General features: G+C 33.2%; 2 protein-coding genes across 4 annotated transcripts in view; one reads left to right on the top strand and one right to left on the bottom strand.

Annotated features, from left to right (window-relative positions):
• Positions 1-32, top strand: part of LOC145271401 (xyloside xylosyltransferase 1-like) — a 10,274-nt gene extending 10,242 nt beyond the window's left edge. Inside the window, exon 2 of the mRNA XM_080126937.1 lies at positions 1-32. This exon is cut by the window's left edge and continues 758 nt beyond it. The gene's annotated coding sequence lies outside the window, so the exon portion shown is untranslated.
• A 7,067-nt stretch (positions 33-7,099) lies between these two features.
• Positions 7,100-21,965, bottom strand: part of LOC145271400 (ubiquitin carboxyl-terminal hydrolase 30-like) — an 85,761-nt gene continuing 70,895 nt past the window's right edge. Inside the window, exons 8-9 of one of the 3 annotated variants that reach the window (XM_080126934.1) lie at positions 18,768-19,200; positions 7,100-7,603 (exon numbers count right to left, since the gene is read on the bottom strand). In XM_080126934.1, coding sequence (XP_079983060.1) covers positions 18,804-19,200 — 397 coding nt within the window. In that variant the 3' untranslated portion in view covers positions 7,100-7,603; positions 18,768-18,803. The remainder of the gene's footprint in view (positions 7,604-18,767; positions 19,201-21,965) is intronic. The other 2 variants (XM_080126935.1, XM_080126936.1) reach the window with 2 other exon arrangements.

Raw genomic sequence — 21,965 nt, 5'->3', positions numbered from 1 at the left:
ACATCAATAAAAAAAAAAATTTCTCCGCTTTTCTTTTTTTTTTTTTTTTTTTTGCTAAATTTTTTTAAAACTTTGACCCCAATTTTAACTCCTAAACATTTATTGTTTTTAATTTATTTTCATTTCGGACTATTATTCTCATCTTTATTTGTTGTTGCTTTTTTTATCTTTTATTGGTTTTGTTTATTCACAACGTGTTTCGGCCAACTATTCCTCTGGCCTTTGTCAGGTGGTAACCGCGACAGATAGGAACTTCGAATCTCCTAACTGCATTCTCAGCCATCACTGCCACTGACGAAGGCCAGAGGAATAGTTGGCCGAAACGTTGTGAATAAACAAAACCAACAAAAGATAAAAAAACAACAACTAATAAAGATGAGAATAATAGTCCGAAATAAAAAATAAATTAATATATATAATGATCATCTCAAAAATGAATTCCAATTAAGGAATAATATATATATATTTATTGTTTTTGTTTCAAATCAAAATAAAATGTTTGACCCATGTCCAAGTTACTTACACCTTAAAGTAGTTTCTCCCCCAGAACAGCTAGACTTCGGAATTCCCTTTTGGGTCCCTGCTTCCCATACTGTACTGACATGCAGAAGTTCAAGTATAACGTGAACTGACATCTTGCTGCCCAACTCCCTACATAGTACCCCTGTAGCTTATGTCCCTGATAGTAGCCCCCTACATCAAAGTGATGACGTGCCTTATTTGGGGCGAAAATGTAATAAATAAATAAAATGCAAGATTTCAAATGTTTAGACCAAAATTTGTCCGAGTAATTTCGTAGAGACCACAGAGGTCATTTTTTTTTTTTAACTTTGACCCCAATTTTGACCCCTTAACATTTATTATTTTGATTTGAGATCAAAATACTAAGTTTTACCCACATCTAAGTTACCTACATCTAAAATTTCAAGTCTTTAGACCCAAAATTGGCAGAGGAATTCGGTAGAGTCCGCAAAGGTCAACTCTTTCGACTTTGACCTTTTGGCATCAAAACTTTCGCCCCCAAACTTATTAAAATGCTTACCACATGTCTGAATACCCGTTATGTAAAATTTCAAATTGGCTGAGTAGTTTGCTAGACCCGCAAAGGTCAAATCTTTTGAATTTTGACCTCTTGGCAGCTCAAATTTTCGAACCAAACTGATTAAAAAGCTTGCCCCATCTCTGAATGCCCTTTATGTAAAATTTCAAATGTTTAGACCAGAAATTGGCTGAGTAATTTGACTGCAGAAGTCAAATTTCTTTTAACTTTGACCCCTTAACATTTATTTTTAGGCGGGGGGGGGGGGGTTGAAATCAAATTAAAAAGTTTGATCTATGTCCAAGTAATCTACATATAAATTTTCAAGTGTTTAGACCCAAAATTGGCAGAGGAGTTTAGTAGAGGTTTCAAAGATCAAATCGTTGAATTTTGACCCCTTGACAGTCAAATTTCTGGCCGAAAACTGATTAAAAATATTTTTGAGTCTGTAGACTGAAAATTGACAGAGTAGTTTGGTAGGGAAATGTACACACACAGACACAAAATATCACTTTTATATATATACAAGCGAGGGGTACCCGGCGTTGCTCGGGTGTTTGGAGGTGTGTGTGGGGGGGGGGGTTAAAAAAAAAAAAGAGTATGAGGATCGAACCCGAACCCTTGAGGTAAAGTTGTGAAAAAAAGAAAACGTGCGACGTTAACCATTGCCCCACCGCAACATGCTTACGGAAACACGTTTGAATTTATTTAATTACTTGGATTTAGTAGGTGCTCGTTTTAATGAGTTAATGAGGTCAAGTTTGACTGCGGGATTTCATTTAATGCTGAACGCTTTTTTTTTCCCCCCCCAAGATGTTATAGGAAAAAGACTAACCCACATACGGCGAGCGACAAATGTTGAATATTTATCTTCTCGAAATCGAGCAAATTAAATAGACAGGCGAGCTTCGTTGTTAACTGTGAGATATTACGATTTATATGTGATATAAAAAGTTTTAAAAGGTTGTGAAGCGAGCGACCGCTTCTCTGAAAGAAGCCTTTTGTAGACACACAGAAAAAGCGAACACACATACATACATACATACATACATACAAACATACATTTTCGCTTTTATATTTATAGATTAGCATTTCAGCCCGGCGTTGCCCAGGTGTTTGGATGTGTATGTAGAGAAAAAAAAAAAAAAAAAAATGGTAGTAGGAAGGCAGGCTTGAACCCGTACTGCGAAGGAGGAAAAAAACCTGACGGCTTTGCTGTTACGATCTCCGCCAAACCAGAAGTGATGTATGTTTAAATTAAGGCTAGACAGTCGAAAGGAGAGGATGACTTTCAAAAATATCGGCGAAAAAAACGACCCCCATCTGTAGAAAAGTGCCCAGTTGAAGGTGAAGATGTTTATGTTTTTAGCCAATTTTTCGATATTTGTCGTCTGAAAGGTCGATCTTCAAAACGATACTGATCTTGTAAAAATCCGTCTCCTCTGTCGAAAGTTTTAGGCAGACATGCAAACATAAATACCTACATTTATATATTGGTAACTAAAAATTTTCGACCCAAACCGATTAAAAAGCTTGCCCTATCTCTGAATACCCTTTATGTAAAATTTCAAATTTTTAGACCAGAAATTGTCTGAGTAATTTGGTACAGACTGCAGAGGTCAATTTGTTTTTAAACTTTGACCCCTATTATGACTCTTTAACATTTATTGTTTGGGGCTCAAATCAAGTTATTAAGTTAGATCCATGTCCAAGGAACCTATACCTAAAATTTCAAGGGTTTAGACCCAAATTGTCGGAGGAGTTTGGTAGAGTTCTCAAAGGTCAAATCGTTGAACTTTGACCCCTTAACAGCCAAATTTCTGTCCGGAAACCAAACTGATCAAAGATTTTTCCAAATCTCAATACCTTGTATATCAAATTTCGAGTCTGTAGACTTTAAATTGACAGTTATTGCCTTGGAAAATGTACACACACACACGTTCACTTTTATATTTATATAGATAGATAAGATTATTTCATTTTTTTTGTTGTCTGGAGGGGGGTGTCTTTTGCTAAAATTGGGATAAATCGTTTGATTCATGCATGGCAAGCATTTTTATGACTTGACCCGATCTTGTTTGCGTTGGTGGTATTGGTCCCTCGTTTGACTCCTGTTGGTCTGCTGCGGCTTCCATCTCATTGTGTCTGCTTGTGTGGGGTGAGACTTTATATCTCAGAGTTTTTTTTTTTTTTGTTTTTTTTTTTCATTTTCACTCCAAACAAGGCATAGTGCCACTTTGAAGTAGGGGGCTACTATCGGCGGCATAATTTGCAGAGGCATTATAGAGGGGGATGAGTAAAAAGATGTTTGTTCACATTACATTTAAACTTTTGCATATCAGTACAGTTGGGACAGCAGAATCCCGGAAGGGAGTTCCAAAGACTTGCAGTTCTGGGGAAGAAACTATTGGAGTAAAATGCTTTCTTACACCTAGGGATCTCTACTGTAAAGGGGTGGGACTTAGTTGCTTGTTGGGGGTAGTAACGTCGAGGAGGTACAAGTGCTTGCAGGTTATCAGAGCATTCACCGTTAAAGTATTTGTAGAACAGGCAGAGGGATGCAACATTTCGTCAATGGGACAGAGGCTTAGATGACAGTTCAGGACCTTCTTTTGAACCCTGTCCAGGAGTGAGAGACTAGTAGCAGAGGTACCAGCCCAAATGTGACAATACTCCATACATGGGCGAATGGTGGCCTTATAGAGGTACAGGATACTTTCAGGCGTAAGTAGTTTTCTAGCACGGTAGAGAGAGCCCACCCTCTTTGGAGCAGCCTTGGCAATGCTCCTAATGTATATATTCCAGTTCATGTTCCCTGTAAACGTTAGGCCAAGGAGTTTAAAAGAAGTACTTCCAGGCAATGTGTTCTTGCCATTGCTATTGGTGGTAGTGAAGGTTCCTTGTATTTATTGAAGGAAACAAGCTTAGTCTTGGCAGCATTGAATGTGACCATCCATTTTTGTCCCCATTCCACTACAGATTGGAGGTCATCCTCTAGTGTTTCTGCCATTTCTTTAGATATGTGTTCATTTGTTTTCCTCTCATGCCTGTTATAGAGAGTGGTGTCATCAGCAAATATACCCACCTCCGAAACAATTTTATCAAGGGGGTCATTTATGAATATCAGGAATAATAGAGGTCCAAGGATTGACCCCTGAGGTACTCCCGCATTTATATCATTTTGTTTAGATGTATGACAGTCCAGGACAACTTGGACTTTTCTCTTACTTAAGAAGGATTTAATTACATTATGTATTCTTCCAGTGATACTGTAATGTTATGACCCTTTAGGCTGTGATCATAGCGTAGTATCTGTTAACTGTGGCAAGCGGGGTCATGGGTCAAAACATTATTATTATTGTATTCTTATTAATTGATTTGAGCGATGGATGCTCGCTGGATTAGTTATTATGATTAGAAGAATAAACAAATTGCGGAAGAAAACATTTAATATAAAAAATTTAACATGCTTGGAATTTTTTTTCTGGTGCTGGTTTTGTCTGATCACCAAATGCTTGGAAATATTTCATGTTTCCTTCTATTTTGTTTGGTTTTGGCACCAGTGAAAATATAGATGAAAATCTCACAAGTTTATCAAAACTTTGGAATGTAATGTTATGACCATTTAGGCTGTGATCATAGCATAGTATCTGTTAACTGTGGCAAGTGGGGTCAAGGGTCAAAACATTATTATTATTGTTATTGTATTCTTATTAATTGATTTGAGCGACGGATGGTCGCTGGATCAGTTATTATGATTAGGAGAATAAACAATTAAATTGCGAAAAAAATGATTGACGTGTGAATCGCAAAAAGAATGTGAAAATAGAAAATATATGTAAACATTATTTTGGGGTTTTGAATAAACAAATAACTAGCTGTGGGATTAGGTTGGTCTGAGACACGTAATTAGGTGACGTAAGAGAACACGTGATGTAGTTAGTTTTGGAGAGATTCAGAGAATTGAGGATCGACCACCAGAGCGGACAGACGTCTAGACAGGGGTCGACAGACAGCTAGGGAACGAGCTGTAAGAATAGAACATGTAAACGAACTGCAGATCCTGTGAAAACCATTTGAGACAACTGAAATAAATTTATATTATAAAAATATAAAGAGTTGTTTTATGGTTTTCACAAAGAAGAACAGATGTCTCAATTGGCTTCCCGGTTCGTCACAGAGCAGCGGGAAGATACAGAAGAACTCTTCAAGAAAAAAAAGGTATGAAGCATATATTCTTCTTCTTACATATGAACTGTAAAAATATCCTGTGTGATAAGTTTTGATACAACATTATTCAGTTTACACGTCAATATCATGTCCTCCTGGCTAAAGAACATACATACGATTTATACGTTTATTATCTGTCTGTTAAAAGAACAATATCTTACATCCACTAGATAACACATGACACGTTTTAATATATCATCCTCTCCAATATAAACCAATACCATTATATCATATTGTTTAGATGTACGACCGTCCAGGACAACTTGGATTTAATTACATTATGTATTCTTCCATATGATCTAATTTTCTTTAGAAGACCATTGCGCCATACCCTGTGGTTGTAGATATTGCTTCTTGGTTGTTGCGAAAGACTGTTTCGATTGTAATGTTTGGCATATAAAACAGCGGTTGCGGCGGTATCGCTGTCCACTTGTATTTTCCACTTCCTACAACGGACCAGTCAACCTTTTTTCTTACCGTAGCTTCCTTCCATTCTCTTGTGAGGTCTTAGAGATTGGACTCAGACATCCCCCGTCGCCAATCTTTCACAAGAAACACCCGTCTGCCTGAAACTACTGTCAATAATTTTCCCCACTCTTTATCTGTGCCTAAACCCAAACGTAGATTCCATGAGCAAAGCTTCTTTCTTGGAACTGCACGCCAGTGGAACTCTCTGCCGCTTGCCTGTTTACCACCTGACTACAACTTGGACGTCTTCAAGTCCAACATAAACAAACTCCTGACAAACCGCCCCCTTAAGTAAGACACTCTATCAAAATCCCCCAATACTAATGATTACTACAATACTATCTCATTGATTACTGTACATGCAATAACCCTTATCCCTGAGTGGCCTTCGGGCCTTGATAAGTGGTGACCCCTCATGTAAAAAAAAAAAATAAATAAATAAATAAATATTATTATTAATACAGAGCCAAGACATTTATGCAACAGTTTTTGTTAACACATATAGAGGGGAGATACTTCACATGATGATGGGGACAGACAGTTAACACTTGAATGGAGTTATACAAAGTTCGTATACAAGCTGATAGACAAAACACCAGATGATCTTGCTTTTCAAATAGAGGAAGAGAAGAAAGGAGACAGGTTTGGAATTATCTACCTGTCAAAAGAGATGGTCTTGTTTTTATCATATAGGGGACAGACAGTTAACATTTGAATGGAGTTATACAAAGTTCGTTTACAAGCTGTACACGCAATAACCCTTATCCCTGAGTGGCCTTCGGCCTTGATAAGTGAACCCCATGTAAAAAAAAAAAAACATTGCTGCCCACGTGAAGTTGGCTCAGTTCTCTTCGTGGTTGGTACTGTTGCCCGTCAGCCTATTAGCTTTTGTGCTGAACTAATATTGCGACCATCGAATTCGCTCTCGCCTGTCTCAGTGGCCGGTCATGTATCATTAAAAGTTGGATCTCAAAAGGTGATTACATTCTTTCTTCTACATTTTTATTGTGTTTAACTACATTTGATGATTAAATAATAATTTAGCTTATTTCTGTCTCCCCTCGTTCGTGAAGAAAGGCGAGATTAGAAAATGGCACGTCTGAGAATGAGCAGAAATGCTTCAATTGACTCGTATATTTCTACGTCAGTTTTTAAAAGCCTGTTTTAGCCAACAGAACTACAAACTAGTCACTTTGCAAAAGATTGCGTGTAACTACAATAGAAAGTTGACCTCATTTGTTTAACTGCTACAAAGTTATTTAAATCCGAAAAGCAATAAATATTGCAAAAGGTTTATTCCAAACAAGCTGGCGTGGTCGGTTTGCAAACATTTATTCAAATAACAAACACCTCATTCATAACTTGGTTATAAACACAAAACAAAACTTTTCTAATTTATTCATATAGATAAGCATTAACATTTTGGTAATTTAAATACAAATTTAATCATCTTTTAAATGTGATTGTAAAAAAAAAAGGAAAAAAAGAAGAAATATTGTATATCTCGCATATTTAGTAGCCTTGCACTTCCACATTAGAGGCTTCATTATTTTCACAGCAGCACCGTTTGCTTGACTGTTGCTGGGGGATATTGTTTCATGAGTAAACGCCCAATCTTTTTGCAAACTTTCGAAATATGTTGGTGAGAATTGGGGTCCGTTGTCAGAAATGAGAATGTCTGGTATACCATACCTGGCAAAATAGCCTCTAAAACGACTGATCACTGCATCTGAGGTTGGGCTGTCCATCTCTAAACGGTGCGTTGGTCATGCGGGATTCACGTTAAGATTTTTGTTCCTTAGAAGCGCTGGTTGAGTTTCAATAAAATAAAGTATGTATACAAACGGACTTCTACTTGCTGATTCTCTGCTCCAACAACATGGCAAAGAAAAAAAAAAAAAGAAAGAAAGACATACTGAAGATGAAGTTTTCCTTCGAAATATATTTATGAATTTCAATATAATTTCAAACAAAATAAATGTCTGCTTATTTTTTAATAATACGTTGTTTTGGCTTCAAACGTACATAATACATATTTTATTTTATATATACATATACTTATTTATGAATATATATGTTTATTTTATTATTTATTTATTAATTTTCTATTGTTATTGTCAATTTTAAAATTTATTTTGTATGGCTATCCTAGAGTAAAGTTTATTCTGTTCACATAGTTGTTCGCTATTTCTCTCCTACAGTTTCATAGATGTTGGGGTTCTTTAAAGTATAGGATAGCAAATTTTTCATGAAAGCATAATCTACCTGGATCATCTAGGTTTCTACATGTGTTTGCTTGTCTTACTATTTTCCATTCAACAACCGGCGAATGTCCACTTTCTTTGAGTTCCCAGTATTTGTTTGCTAGTGCTGTTTCCATTCTGTGTTTTTTGTTTTTGAATGTATTTTTATGGTCATAATATTGGTTTTGAAATCTAAGGAAGTCATACCTATGTAATATTTCTTGTTATTCGGGTTTTCTTTTGCAAATATAGTAAACTATGCTTTTGATTAGACATTTATTTTGAAGTGGACAGAGTGTGCAGGATCTACCGTTGCATTTATCTTGTTCATTATTAGTATTTTTAATTCTATTATAGTTTGCCTTTGCGTTAGTTTTATTATGTTTACTTTTTATATTTATTTTGTTGTTGTTTTCATTACTCTTATTTAATACGTATGATAACTAGGTTAGGGTTAGGGTTTATTGAAGATTTTGTGTCAGGGATTGATTACGGGGAAATGCTTTTTGATGAGGTCTAGAAATTTCTTGCCAAATTTTGTTTTTAACATTTGATTGTATGGTGGTGTATACCAGATTATATTTCTTTTTCTTCTATTTTTAATTTTATTATAGTTATTGGTGTTTTGTTGTTTATATTTAATATAAATATTTTTGTACCCACTATTTTTTAAAGCTGTGTCGTAGATGTTGATTGACCTATTAAATACATTTTCATCACTTGAATTATTGATGAATTTACTGACGATCGAGTTAGGAATCTGTTTTATAATTGATGGTGGGGGGGGGGGGCTTGGGTTTACATATATTGGATTAGCATTATCTTTTAAGTAGGGTCCATATGTGTTTTTATGTAAATTTAACGTGACGTCCAGGAAGTTTGTTATTTTTATGTTAACTAATACGTCTACTTTTAGGCATAGTTTTTTCATTTCCTTGTGTATGATTTTCTTAAAGTTATCTCCCTTGACTTTGTTAGAATCTTTTATCATAGCTAATCCATCATCTCTACATAGGCCGATATCCGTAGTATCAAATATGCTTGTGAAGGTATATAGAATTAACAATCCCACAAGATCTGAAGCCTCTGCAGAGTCTAAAGCATCCATTGCCAAATCAAAAACAAAAAACCAACTCAGTTTTGTTTATTATAAAATTCAATAATTTAATTGCATTTCTACAGAACATAATGTAAAAAAAAAAACAAAAAAAACAAATGTAAACAACCAAAACGTGAAAGAGGTTAGAGAAAAATCATCCAGACCTAATTTTTTTTTTGTCAGTTGCAAAAAGGTGAGGAAAGATTTAATAAAATATTTTGAAAAAATAAAATTGTTTCCATAGACAAAAATGTTTTTAAAAAAGAAAAATTTTGTTTCAGAAAAAAAAAAAATTGAAAAAATGTCTATGTTCTACTTCTTTTATTTTTTTAATGGTTTGGAAATTTGTTTTAAATAAAAAAAATTGTTCAAAAACAAAAAAATTGTTTTGAAAAATCTTTGTTTAAAAAAAACTGCTTTGGGGCAAAAAAATTTGTTTTGGGGAAAAAAGTTTGTTTCAAAAAAAATGTTTAGAAAAAAGAAATGTTTTAGAAAAAAGAAATGTTTTAGAAAAAAAAAAATGTTTTAGAAAAAAAAAAATGTTTTAGAAAAAAAAAAAATGTTTTAGAAAAAAAAAAAATGTTTTAGAAAAAAAAAAATGTTTTAGAAAAAAAAAAATGTTTTAGAAAAAAAAAAATGTTTTAGAAAAAAAAATGTTTTAGAAAAAAAAATGTTTTAGAAAAAAAAAAATGTTTTAGAAAAAAAATGTTTTAGAAAAAAAATGTTTTAGAAAAAAAAAATGTTTTAGAAAAAAAAAATGTTTTAGAAAAAAAAAATGTTTTAGAAAAAAAAAAATGTTTTAGAAAAAAAAAATGTTTTAGAAAAAAAAAATGTTTTAGAAAAAAAAAATGTTTTAGAAAAAAAAAATGTTTTAGAAAAAAAAATGTTTTAGAAAAAAAAAATGTTCTAGAAAAAAAAAAAATGTTTTAGAAAAAAAAAATGTTTTAGAAAAAAAAAATGTTTTAGAAAAAAAAATGTTTTAGAAAAAAAAATGTTTTAGAAAAAAAAATGTTTTAGAAAAAAAAATGTTTTAGAAAAAGAAATGTTTTAGAAAAAAAAAAAATGTAAACAACCAAAAGGTGAAAGAGGTTAGAGAAAAATCATCCAGACCTAATTTTTTTTTTTTTTTGACCGCGGGATAGTATTCATTTACTGCTGAACGCTTTTTTTTTTTCTCCCAAGATGTTATAGGAAAAAGACTAACCCACATGCAGTAATAGCTAATCCATTATCTCTTTTAGAAAAAAAAATGTTTTAGGAAAAAAAAATGTTTTAGAAAAAAAAAATGTTTTAGAAAAAAAAATGTTTTAGAAAAAAAAAATGTTTTAGAAAAAAAAATGTTTTAGGAAAAAAAAATGTTTTAGGAAAAAAAAATGTTTTAGAAAAAAAAAATGTTTTAGAAAAAAAAAAATGTTTTAGAAAAAAAAAATGTTTTAGAAAAAAAAAATGTTTAAGAAAAAAAAAATGTTTTAGAAAAAAAAAATGTTTTAGAAAAAAAAATGTTTTAGAAAAAAAAATGTTTTAGAAAAAAAAAATGTTTTAGAAAAAAAAAATGTTTTAGAAAAAAAAAATGTTTTAGAAAAAAATTTGTTTTTAAAATGGTTTATATTAACAAATGTTTGGATAAAAAAAAAATCCATGAAATATTAGAAATTTTTTGTTTTGCATTTACTACATTATATATATAGGATCGTTGCATAAATCTGTTTCTGGTTTTATTTGAGTGCAAACATAATTGAATATCACTCTTCCATTTCGGTTTCGTGAAATTATGTTAAGTCAAAAAAGTCAGAATGTTGATTTAACATTCTAGAACATAACTATATATCTAACATAAAGTTACCTACTTGGGTTGTTTTTAAAGTCAGACCCAAATAACACTTAAGCTGACAAACCAAACTGATTCTTGCAACGCGTGAGTGCGTTGGAAAATATCAGCAGGAGCATGTGAAGATATTAGCAGCAGTAGCCGAGCGAGATGGACGATGGGAAGAGATTTTTAAGTAGTGCCAGAAGTAACGGTAATAAAAATGTTTTGTAAAAAAGATAAAAGACTGAGCCATATTTTTATTTATTTGTCCATTTGAGACGTAATGGTCACGTTGCATTCTGATTAGCCAATTTTCATTTGTTATTGTTCTAGCATGTTATTGACAATCTTTTTTAATTGAAGAATATAATGGAAGTTGTCTACCTTACAATTTAAATTTTATTTCTTTTTCTGTATAGGCTTAAAAAAGAAATAAAGCTTAAAAACTAAAAGGACTTTACTGCATCCTGGACAACGCCGGGTAGTTATAAATATTTTTTTTTTTTTTGTAATATTTACATGATTTTGTTTCAAAATCATTTATTGTTTAACAAGGATAAGTGAAACGGAATCTGTTTTTTTTGTTTTTTTTTGTTTTGCTTTCAGGTCATTTTAAATTAGATAATAATTGTGTGAATTGAACAGTTTATGAGATTATGTCAGAGAGCGACACCAGGTGAAAGTTATGCAAATCACGTTAAATCCAGTGAAACCCTCTCTCTTAGCTAGTGAGACTTGAACAAGAAAAGACATGTTTTTGCATGCTGCCACCAAAACTGGGAACAGCACATATCTGGCAACTGAGGTACTGAAACCTTTCCCTTATACACACATATGCAAGGCCTTTTTTTTTTTTTTTTTTACATGGAGGTCACCACTTATCAAGGCCCGGAGGCCACTCAGGGATAAGGGTTATTGCGTGTAAAGTTATCAATGAGATGGTTATGTAGATTTGATAGAGTGTCTTACTTTAGAGGGCAGTTTGTCAGAAATTTATGTTGGTCTTGAAGACATCCAAGTTGTAGTCAGGTGGGAAACAGGCAAACGGAAGAGAGTTCCACAGTCGTGCACTTCTGAGAAAGAAGCTCTGCTCATGGAATCTACGTTTGAATTTAGGCACAGATAAAGAGTGGGGAAAATTATTGACAGTAGTTTCAGCCAGACGGGTGTTACTAGTGAACGATTGGCGAGGGGGGGGGGACGAGAGATTGGAGCTCAGACGAGCTCTTGCCATGGAAATAACGATAAAACAAAGACAGGCCCGCAACGTCTCTTCTGTGGGAGAGGAGGCTGCAGGAAAGAGAAAAGAGCCCCCCCCCCCCACTAAGCTACGAAGTCTATTTTGTACTCTGTCAAAGCAGGATAGGCTGTTTTTAGCAGCTTCTGCCCAGATGTGGCAACAGTACTCCACCCTTGATGTACTCGGCTTTTATACAGATAGAGAATTGCATCAGTAGTCAGATATGTTCTGGAGCGGTAGAAGGATCCCACCATTTTCCTAGCGTCCTTGGCAACAGACCTGATGTACGTGTTCCATTTCAGATCAGGAGTAAAGGTCAAATCCAAAAGCTTGTCAAAACATGGAGCCTCCCCAATACGAGAGCCATCCATTTCAATTGATGCCAGATGGGGATCAGAGCGTTGATGATGTAAAGATAGAAGCTTGTTTTTTTTTTTTTTATAAGCTAACCAAGAAATGTAAGCAGACGAAAAAGCAACCGGGTCTTACAACTATGATAGTGACAGTGGTAGAAAGATTAGCCTACATGTTTTATCCACAATTTAGGTTCAGTGACGAGACGATCAACCCCCGTGCGTACTCATCGGTAACAAAATAGTAAATCGGTTGATTTTTCTTTTTAAATCTTTTAAAAAATTACAAAGTTACTTTGTCGTTAAAACTTTTAATAAATAAACATAAGTTGTTTTCTTAAATATAGTTTGTTTTTTTCTTTTAAGATATGAAAAAAAAAAATAGTTTTACAAAAAGAAAAAATAAGGAGGTCATCGCTCTTATGTTTGTTTGTGTGTTTGTTTTACAGCATATCAACCCTTTTCAAATCCAGTAACCTTTTCTTTTTTTTTTTTAATTTTGGTCCTCATTTGTGTGGGAAAAAAAATACAAAAATATCTATGACATACGTACTAATCACGGAACGAAGATGTCGTATTCCAAAATGATCAAGTATTTTTTTTTTAAGGAAGAAAATCAGATATTACAATTTTAGCAAAAAAAAAAAAAAAAAAAAAAAAAAAAAAAAAATTCAAATTAAACTTTTTTCATAGGCAACTAAAACAGTTCAAATCTATTAAAATAGTAGAAAAATTCCTCGGAAGAGGTTTAAAATTCTATTCTATTTAGCGCAAAAAAAAAAAAAAAAAAAAAAAAAATATTCTAATCAAACTTTTTTCATAGGCAACTAAATAAACAGTTCAAATCTATTAAAATAGTAGAAAATTTTAAGCATACAAAATTCCTCTTTTTCTTTTGTTTTCTTTAGTGTCCAAAACTTTAAAGGTTTAAAATATTATTCTTGGAATTTTAAGTCATTTAAAAAAAAAAAAGAAAAAAAAAAAAAAGAGATCTTGTAATGCAATAATTTTTTGTTCCAATACTGGTTATAAAACAGATGCATATCGGCTGAAGAGAGCTTGATATGGGTATCTAAAACAGTCCCCTATTATCAGGTTTGAAACCGATGGTACTGATGACTTATTTCATAAATTTTCTTTAAAATAAAAAATATAAATAATAGCTCTTATTTCCGGAATTTTTTCCTTATAATAGAGCACTCTGCTGGAATCCTTTTTTCCCAAAAAATACAACTATATATATATATATATATATATATATATATATATATCTCAAAAGATTAGAATCATTGAATTCCAACTAGGGTCGTTGATAGTGCTCAATCAAAGAGAGCAAATTTATAATTTTTATTTTCTTTATATAAATATAGTCACATCTTCCTGTTTCGGTCATTATTGATCTCAGCGGGCAAGAAAAAAAATTTTAAAATTAAAAAATGTGAAGACTTTTTTTTTTTTTTTTTTAAGTTTTAGAGAAGGAAATATTTTACCATGGTTAATGTGGTAAAATAATATATAATATATTTAAAAAAATACTTGATCAATTTACATGATTTTTGGAACATGACATTTTTCATTCTGTGGCGAGTACCAAATACTATCCTATCTATAGTCATATTCGACTAAGTGCCACTGATCGTATTTGTATGCTAAATTGGTTTTAGACAATCGATGTAGAAAAGTATAAATACAAACAAAGAAGAAAAAAAAAAAGGGCAAATTAACTCCCCCCTACCAAGTAAAGGTCAGGGGGTGGCCCTTCAGTATTCTAATAATCTCTCAACAAAAACCCTATAATTTTTTTTTTTTTTTTATAGGGACATATCTGCTAGAGAGGAAGACAAGGCTTGATGTCGAAAGGTGGAGATTGAAAATATTTCCGAAAATTCAAATCTCGTCTGCATTTAGTTAAGATCACTTTTTTTCTGTATAATTTAAAAAAAATTTTTAATTAAAATTATATTTAAAAAAAAAAACAAAAAAAAAAAAATGGTAATTTAAGAAAATTTACAAACAGCCGTAGAATATGCAAGTAACATGAAATTCAACTTCACAAAATGAGAATTAGACAAAGCAGCATATCTTGCACACACAACAGACTCGATATTCTTTCAGGTAGAGTTTGCAGTAAGGAGAACATTGACAATAGCTCATGTTTGTGACCTTTGCGACAGAGTTTCCTCACAAGTCGTTCTGATCGGCCGGGACAACTAGTATAAGGACGTGTAACATTACACACACGCTAACGCACACAGAACAAAGTATGCAAGTCTGTGGAGAGATGCAACTTGACAGAGCAACGAACATCTGGGAACATGAACCACCACCAATAACATCAAACGGAAATGTGACCGTGTTCTATGACAAAGACATACAGGCGGGCAGATACATAAAAGACAAGGCCATCAAACCAGATATTGTAATATGGAACAAGCCTGAGAGAACTGCACTCATTGTCGATGTCACAGTCCCAAATGATTTCGGCCTTAACAGAGCTGAACGGGAAAAAAGATAACAAAATCAGGAACTAAAAAATGATCTAAAAACGACATGGTCTCTGAAAGAAATAAACATTATACCGGTTGTGATAGGATCAACTGGTTTAATAAAAAAGAATCTTCATAAATACTTAGAAGCAATCACTGGAAGAGAAAGCTGTAACGAAATACAAATAGCAGCCATAAAGGGAACAGTATCTATTCTTAAAAGAGCCCTCGGATATAAATTTAAATCATAACAGAATCAAGTGTTAGCTCGAGGAGGAGTAAGCTCCCTTGATCTGTTAAAACTTACTGAAGTAAAAGAAAAGAAAAAAAGAGAGAATCCAACACGTAGCAAAGTATTTCGCAAGGAACATACGGCATCATTTATTTCCTTGTTCTCCCACCACCCATGACTTCTCGTTACAGCTCTTGCACACACAACAGACTCAATATTCTTTCAGGTAGAGCTTCACAGTAATGGCAAATGTAACAAAGCGCATATGAGCGTGTAGGAAAATATCAGATGGAGCTGCAAGATAGCTGGCTTGCCGGAAAAGAAAAAAAGCACATATGCAAATTAGGAAGTGTGAAAGAGAAACGATAATAAACAACTTTTCTTAAAGAAAGAAAAGCCAGATGAAAACATAGTTAAACGCCATCAAAGCCGATGTCAAATGTAACTCTGGTCGGATTGATTGCCCATAACTATCTTGGCTATTGTGGACTGTCCACGTTCATCCTGGATGAATGTGTGTTCTAATGACATAACAAATAATACTAACCCAACGACATAACAAATAATACTAACCCAACGACATAAGCAATACTAACCCAACGACATAAGCAATACTAACCCAACGACATAACAAATAATACTAACCCAACGACATAACAAATAATACTAACCCAACGACATAACAAATAATACTAACCCAACGACATAACAAATAATACTAACCCAACGACATAACAAATAATACTAACCCAACAACATAAATAATACTAACCCCACATGGATAGTCCATCAAAACATACCAATTTATTAAGTCAAATAAAAATCAACATTTTCTTTGACTTCGGCATCACGCTCTATTTGTTTGGAGGATGAAGGGAGGGGAATGTGAAAGTCATTTTTCTGACAAGAAACCTTTGCTTACTCTAAACGAGACACTACCACCAAAATACTGCATTCACTATATAGCTTTAATCCTACTTAAAAAGATCTATGGTTTCAAGCAGACAAATTCTGGTCCTTGAATCCAGCAAAAAAATAAACAAACTGCTAATGGAGATCAGGTAAATATTTGTTCACAAAAACCAAAGTTTTCTTCAAAAACATTAAATTCTTCAAAAATCAATTAATTAGAATTTAATGACCACTTTTATATAACAAATATCTTGATTGAGATTGTCGGACTGACTTCCTCATCTTGGTTGTTATAGTCACAACGTTTCGGTCATTTTGCCCTCCAGCCTTCATCAGGTGTTTTGTATCGAACTGGGGAACAAAACACCTGACGAAGGCCGGAGGGCAAAACGGCCAAAACGTTGTGACTATAACAACCAAGATGAGGAAGTCAGTCCGACAATCTCAATCAATGAAAACACCTCATCTCAAAAATACAGACAATTATTGTTTGCATGTCTGTATAGTAAAGGAAGCAGGAAACCGGGAGGGAACTCCAAAGTCTAGCATACAGACAATTAAAATTCATATCTTGTTATAACATTTTATGTGGATACATGAACTAGTTATGTGTGTGTGTGTGTATATATATATATATAATGCTCCTTATCTTGAGTTGGGCATATTGAGAAGTGATACACAAATTACCATTAGCGTATAAAGCGATACTCTTTGTGTAAACAAATCGAGCAGAGGTAGTTCGGACGATGTCAAAACATCGTTAAACTCATGACTCACGCAGCAGCTTCCAATAGCGTAGTGGTTAGGAGCTTTGACTGTCATGCAGACGGTCGGGTTTCAATCCTGGCTTGAGGTAGTTGCCTGTCTAGCCGCACTGATGAGCTGTGAAACAGCGAAACAGTACTGTATGTGGATGACTATATATATATATATATATATATATATATATATATATATATATACACACACACACACATTAAATGATTAAGTTCAGATATATTGCTAACTTGAACTAAAACCAATGTTTTTTCAAAAGTGCTCAATGTACATGTAGAGTATAAATTATATGAATTTTATTTTTTTTTTACTCTTGAAATGAAGAATGTAGAAACGTTGGTTGATTCACAGACAATATTTATATAATTTTACTTGATTTTATTATATATATATATATATATATATATATATATATAGGGAGAACTGCCGACTGTCAAACGACGGTTCTAGGTTCAATTCTTGGCTTGGGAGAGATGCTAGTCTAACGACACTGATGAGTTGTGATACAACGAAACAGGACTGTATGTCGATGACTACAAATATATATATATATATATATATATATATATATATATATAAACATTTGTAAAGTATAAATTCCTAATAGTATCGTCCAAATAAAGAAAAAACAAAAAAAAAAAAATCATTCATGTTGCCCAATTCTTTCCTTCGGTCATTAGAATGAAAGCAACCAGTCATCATCAGTACGATTTTAAATATATATATATATATGAAAATAAATGCAAAAAAGAATAAAAATGAAAAATATAGAAAAAAGGGAAATAATAAAATGTAATATAAAAAAGAAAAAAATTCTGATTTGGGGGAAAAAAGAAAAAAATAGAAAAAAAATAAAATATAAAATGGGAAAAAATAAAAAATAGAAAAAAAAATAAAATATAAAATGGGAAAAAAGAAAAATAGAAAAAAATATAAAATGGGAGAAAAGAAAAAATAGAAAAAAAAATATAAAATGGGTGAAGAGAAAAAAATAGAAAAAAAAAAATAAAATGGGAGAAAAGAAAAAAAAGTAGAAAAAAGGGGAACTAATAAAATATAATAAAAAAAAAGATTTTATAATAGGAAAAAAGATTAAAAAAAACAAGGAAAGAAAGGAAAAAAAGAATATAAAATATGGATAAAAAATTAAATCTAGAAAAATGTAATATAAAATGGAAAAAATATTTGTAATAGGGGGGAAAAAATAGTAAAGCAATTTATAAAATAGAAGAAAAGATAAATAAAATGTTATAGGAAAAAAGAAAAATAGGAAAAAATATATAAAATAGAAAAAAGATTAAAAAAGAAAAAGAAATTTGTAATAGGAAAAAAAGAAAAATAGAAAAAAATATATATAAAATAGGAAAAAAGATTAAAAAAGAAAAAACAATTAGGAAAAAAGAAAAATAGGGAAAAAAAAACAAAATATAAAATAGCAAAAAAATTGAAAAATAAAAAATATAGAAAAAATAAAACAATACTGAAAAAAAAACAGATTACGTAATATTATCTCCCCTTTTTTACAACTAATAAAGCATTTTTTTTTTTACACAAGTTGTGAAGTGGACGAGTGGGAAAATTCTTGGTGATGTAAAGAAAAAAAAAAAGCAAAAAAAAAAAGCAAAATATAAAATAGCAAAAAAATTGAAAAATAAAAAATATAGAAAAAAATAAAACAATACTAAAAAAAAAAAAAAAAAAGGGTTACGTAATATTATCTCACCTTTTTTTTACAACTAATAAACTAATAAAGCATTTTTTTTTTTTACACAAGTTGTGAAGTGGATGATTTTGAGTGGGAAAATTCTTGGTGATGTTAAAAAAAAAAAAAAGAAAGAAAAAAAGGTGACACATGCTTATATACAAATACACACCCACCCCGTTCTTTTCTGTTCCGTTTTATCTTTTCTCCATTCAGACCTTCTCGTAAAATAACATGTACGCCTCGGCCTTCATCACCTGCGCCAAACTGACCTTTTTCACTACGGCATCCGACGTGAAAAGCCACTTCTCACTATGCTTTTCGCCAGTCTGTGTGGGCGAGCACCGCCGATAGGAAACAAAATGGCCGCTGACCACATCACCTAGGTGCTCAATAACAGCAATAAGTTTATAGGTGTGGGCGCTCAGGTCATACCTGGGCGGGCTTGGCCCGTTCTGGTTGACATCGGTTTGGACATTAGAATAAAGCGCAGTCTGTGTGATCGGTTTCACTACAAACTCGTTCATGGTTGACAGTGAATGATGGTTCAGGGCTCGGAGTAGGTTGACCGCAGCAGAGGAAGCTAGTTTCCTCGAGATCTGGTTATTTCTGAAAGTTAGAAAAACAAAAACATTTAAGTATTAACTAAAGAATAACAGTAATAGGTATCACAAACTAGCCTATGTGGAAATGATTTTAATGGAATGTGCTCTGAACGAACTCATGCAAGCCAAACTAATACGCTCGGTACTGTATTTTTAGTTACATACAGTGAAATTTGAAAGAGCCTGCATCTAATTGATTTTATTTAATTACTAACATTTCAGCCCGGCGTTGCACGGGTGTTTGGAAGTGTATGTTGAGCAAAAAAAAAAAAAAAAAGCGGTCAATTTTTTTAAACTTTGACCCCTATTATGACCCCTTAAAATTTGTTTTGGGCTCAAATCAAGTTATTAAATTAGATCCATGTCCAAGGAACCTATATCTAAAATTTCAAGTGTTTAGACCAAAAATTGTCGGAGAAGTTTGGTAGAGTTCTCAAAGGTCAGATCGTTGAACTTTGACCCCTTAACAGCCAAATTCCTGGCCGAAAACTGATCACATCGATTTTCCCAAATCTCAGTACCCTGTATATCAAATTTCGAGTCTGTAGACTGAAAATTGACAGAATTAGTGTAACCCCTCCAGTGCAGCTCAGCTCAGGTGCATAGGCTCGTGATTGAAATGCACCTGTAGCCGATACCTGTGGCGTTACCCGTGGTTTCGTCTAGTGGTCGAATTCATCTTCGCCGTCGGTCGCTCTCCGGTTCTGTTTCAAATCAGCTTCCAACCGTCACCTGGGCTATCGGAGAAATATATTGCATTCACAACGGCGTTCCAATCAAAGAAAAGAAAGTCAAAACTTAATTGGTTTTTCTTAACATAGAATTGATTATTGTCTTCGACTTTACAAATAATAATTACACACTGGCCTAGTCATGCAACTTAGGGGGCTGGCAGTTTTGTTTCTTTTACCAAGTTCTCCGCTCTTCATCTACCGTCAGTCCACGGAAAGGGATCAGCAAAAAAAGACACCAATTAGCCAAGTGTCTTGTTTTTATCAAATCAGTAATTCCTCCTCCCACCTTTTTGGAGTCACTCTTTCTCTCTTTCCTTTAATTTGTACTCCCTTTCCTTTTTCCTCTTTTGAATTTCCTCCCTCTCTCTGTTTCCCTGATTTCTCCTCCGTCCGGCGTTATCTATCCCCATTTTTAACCCTCATTGCACTGAGGTGTTCCTTATCATGTAATTAGGAGCTATTAGTCACTCCCAGGTCGACAATGCCTGGCGGCGACCCCTCACCCCCGATTCCCACCCCAAGCTGTCAGCTTAAGAATCTGGATTTCTTCATATCGCTCAACAGCAAGGTCACTCGGCATCGCTCGGTCCGCATTATGTCACATTAGTGCGTAGGGAAATGTACACAGACACACACACACAGACAGGCAAACACTTTCACTTTTATAGATATATAGATTTGCGGACTATTATCCTCATCTTTTATAGTTGTTGTTTCATGACGTTTCGATCAATTATTCCTCTGGCCTTCGTCAGTGGTGGTAAAACAACGAGTACAAGATGAAGATAATAAGTCCGCAAATAATTAAACAAAATAAATCATACAAAATTACTCATCTCAAAAAGAATTCCAAATTAATTCAAAATTATAAAATTCGGTACGGACCTGGCATTGGATTGGTTGGTTGGTTGTTTTTGTTTTACGGCATATCAACCCTTTTCAGGTTATTTAATGCCGAATCTAGTTATTTTGAGGAACGATTTTTAATGGAATATTTTTATTTTTAAGTCAGATTCTATTTAACCCATAGTTGGGACCCTAACAGGTACTACCACTCCGGGTCAGAGTGGACCTGGGAGCAATGGCAATTAAAGGGTGGCTCCACACTCCCCAAAGCCCGCAAGGTGGGGCCTCACCATCGGATATAGTTTAAGGTCATATCCAGGACCTTGGCATTGGAAGAACAAAAAATAAAGCATACAAAATTACTTATATATATATATATATATATATATATTTAAAGTGATTGTTGTGTGGTTCCAACCAGAGAAAAATGTGTATTTAAAAGAGTGTAGCCATCAACAATTGTGGGGTTTTCAGCTTTTTATCATTTTCTATTTTAGAATATTTTTATCACGCGTTTCAAGATTTGTACAGCTCTCTTCAGATATATTTCCATATATTTTTTTAAGTGAAGGGTTATCCTGGAGAACATTTTATATCTAATGTCTCTGAATGTGTTTTTCAGAGAAATGTAATTCTCAGATTTTGTCGCCAATGGTCAGCGTGTTGTGTGGTCCAATCAACGTTAAGTTCAAGTGATTTTCAGTCCATTCGGTACAGATTTTTATATTTTTTCATGACACACACACACGCACATACAATCACACACACACATGCATACCACACACATATATGGTACATATATGTGTGTATATATATATATGCAGCCACACACGCACTCATACACATGTAGGCGCATACATACATAAAAAATATGTATACACACAAACATCTCAACCCACTGACAAAAAGAATTCCAAATTAATTCAAAATTATAATATTGGTACAGACCTGGCATTGGAAAAAAAAAAAAAAATGGATTTATAAGCTCAAAAAATCCAACCTTGATTGCCCTTCGGAGTCTATGGTGCAATAGGGCAGGTTGATTTTGGAATCCCGATGAGGCAATGGTAATGATAGTTGGGGTTTGACATAGAAAAAAGACCTACACAAAATATTTTTCTCAAAATCGTTATCTTTGCTCGAGGAAATGACTTTAAAAGTTGAAAAATTGAAGCGATTAAAAGTTTTT

The sequence above is a fragment of the Euprymna scolopes genome, chromosome 46 (genome assembly GCF_053919585.1).
Source record: "Euprymna scolopes isolate OS-2025 chromosome 46, ASM5391958v1, whole genome shotgun sequence".
Classification (NCBI taxonomy): domain Eukaryota; kingdom Metazoa; phylum Mollusca; class Cephalopoda; order Sepiida; family Sepiolidae; genus Euprymna; species Euprymna scolopes.
The sequence above is the reverse complement of the archived record's forward strand: the minus strand, read 5'-3'. Positions and strand labels throughout refer to the sequence as shown.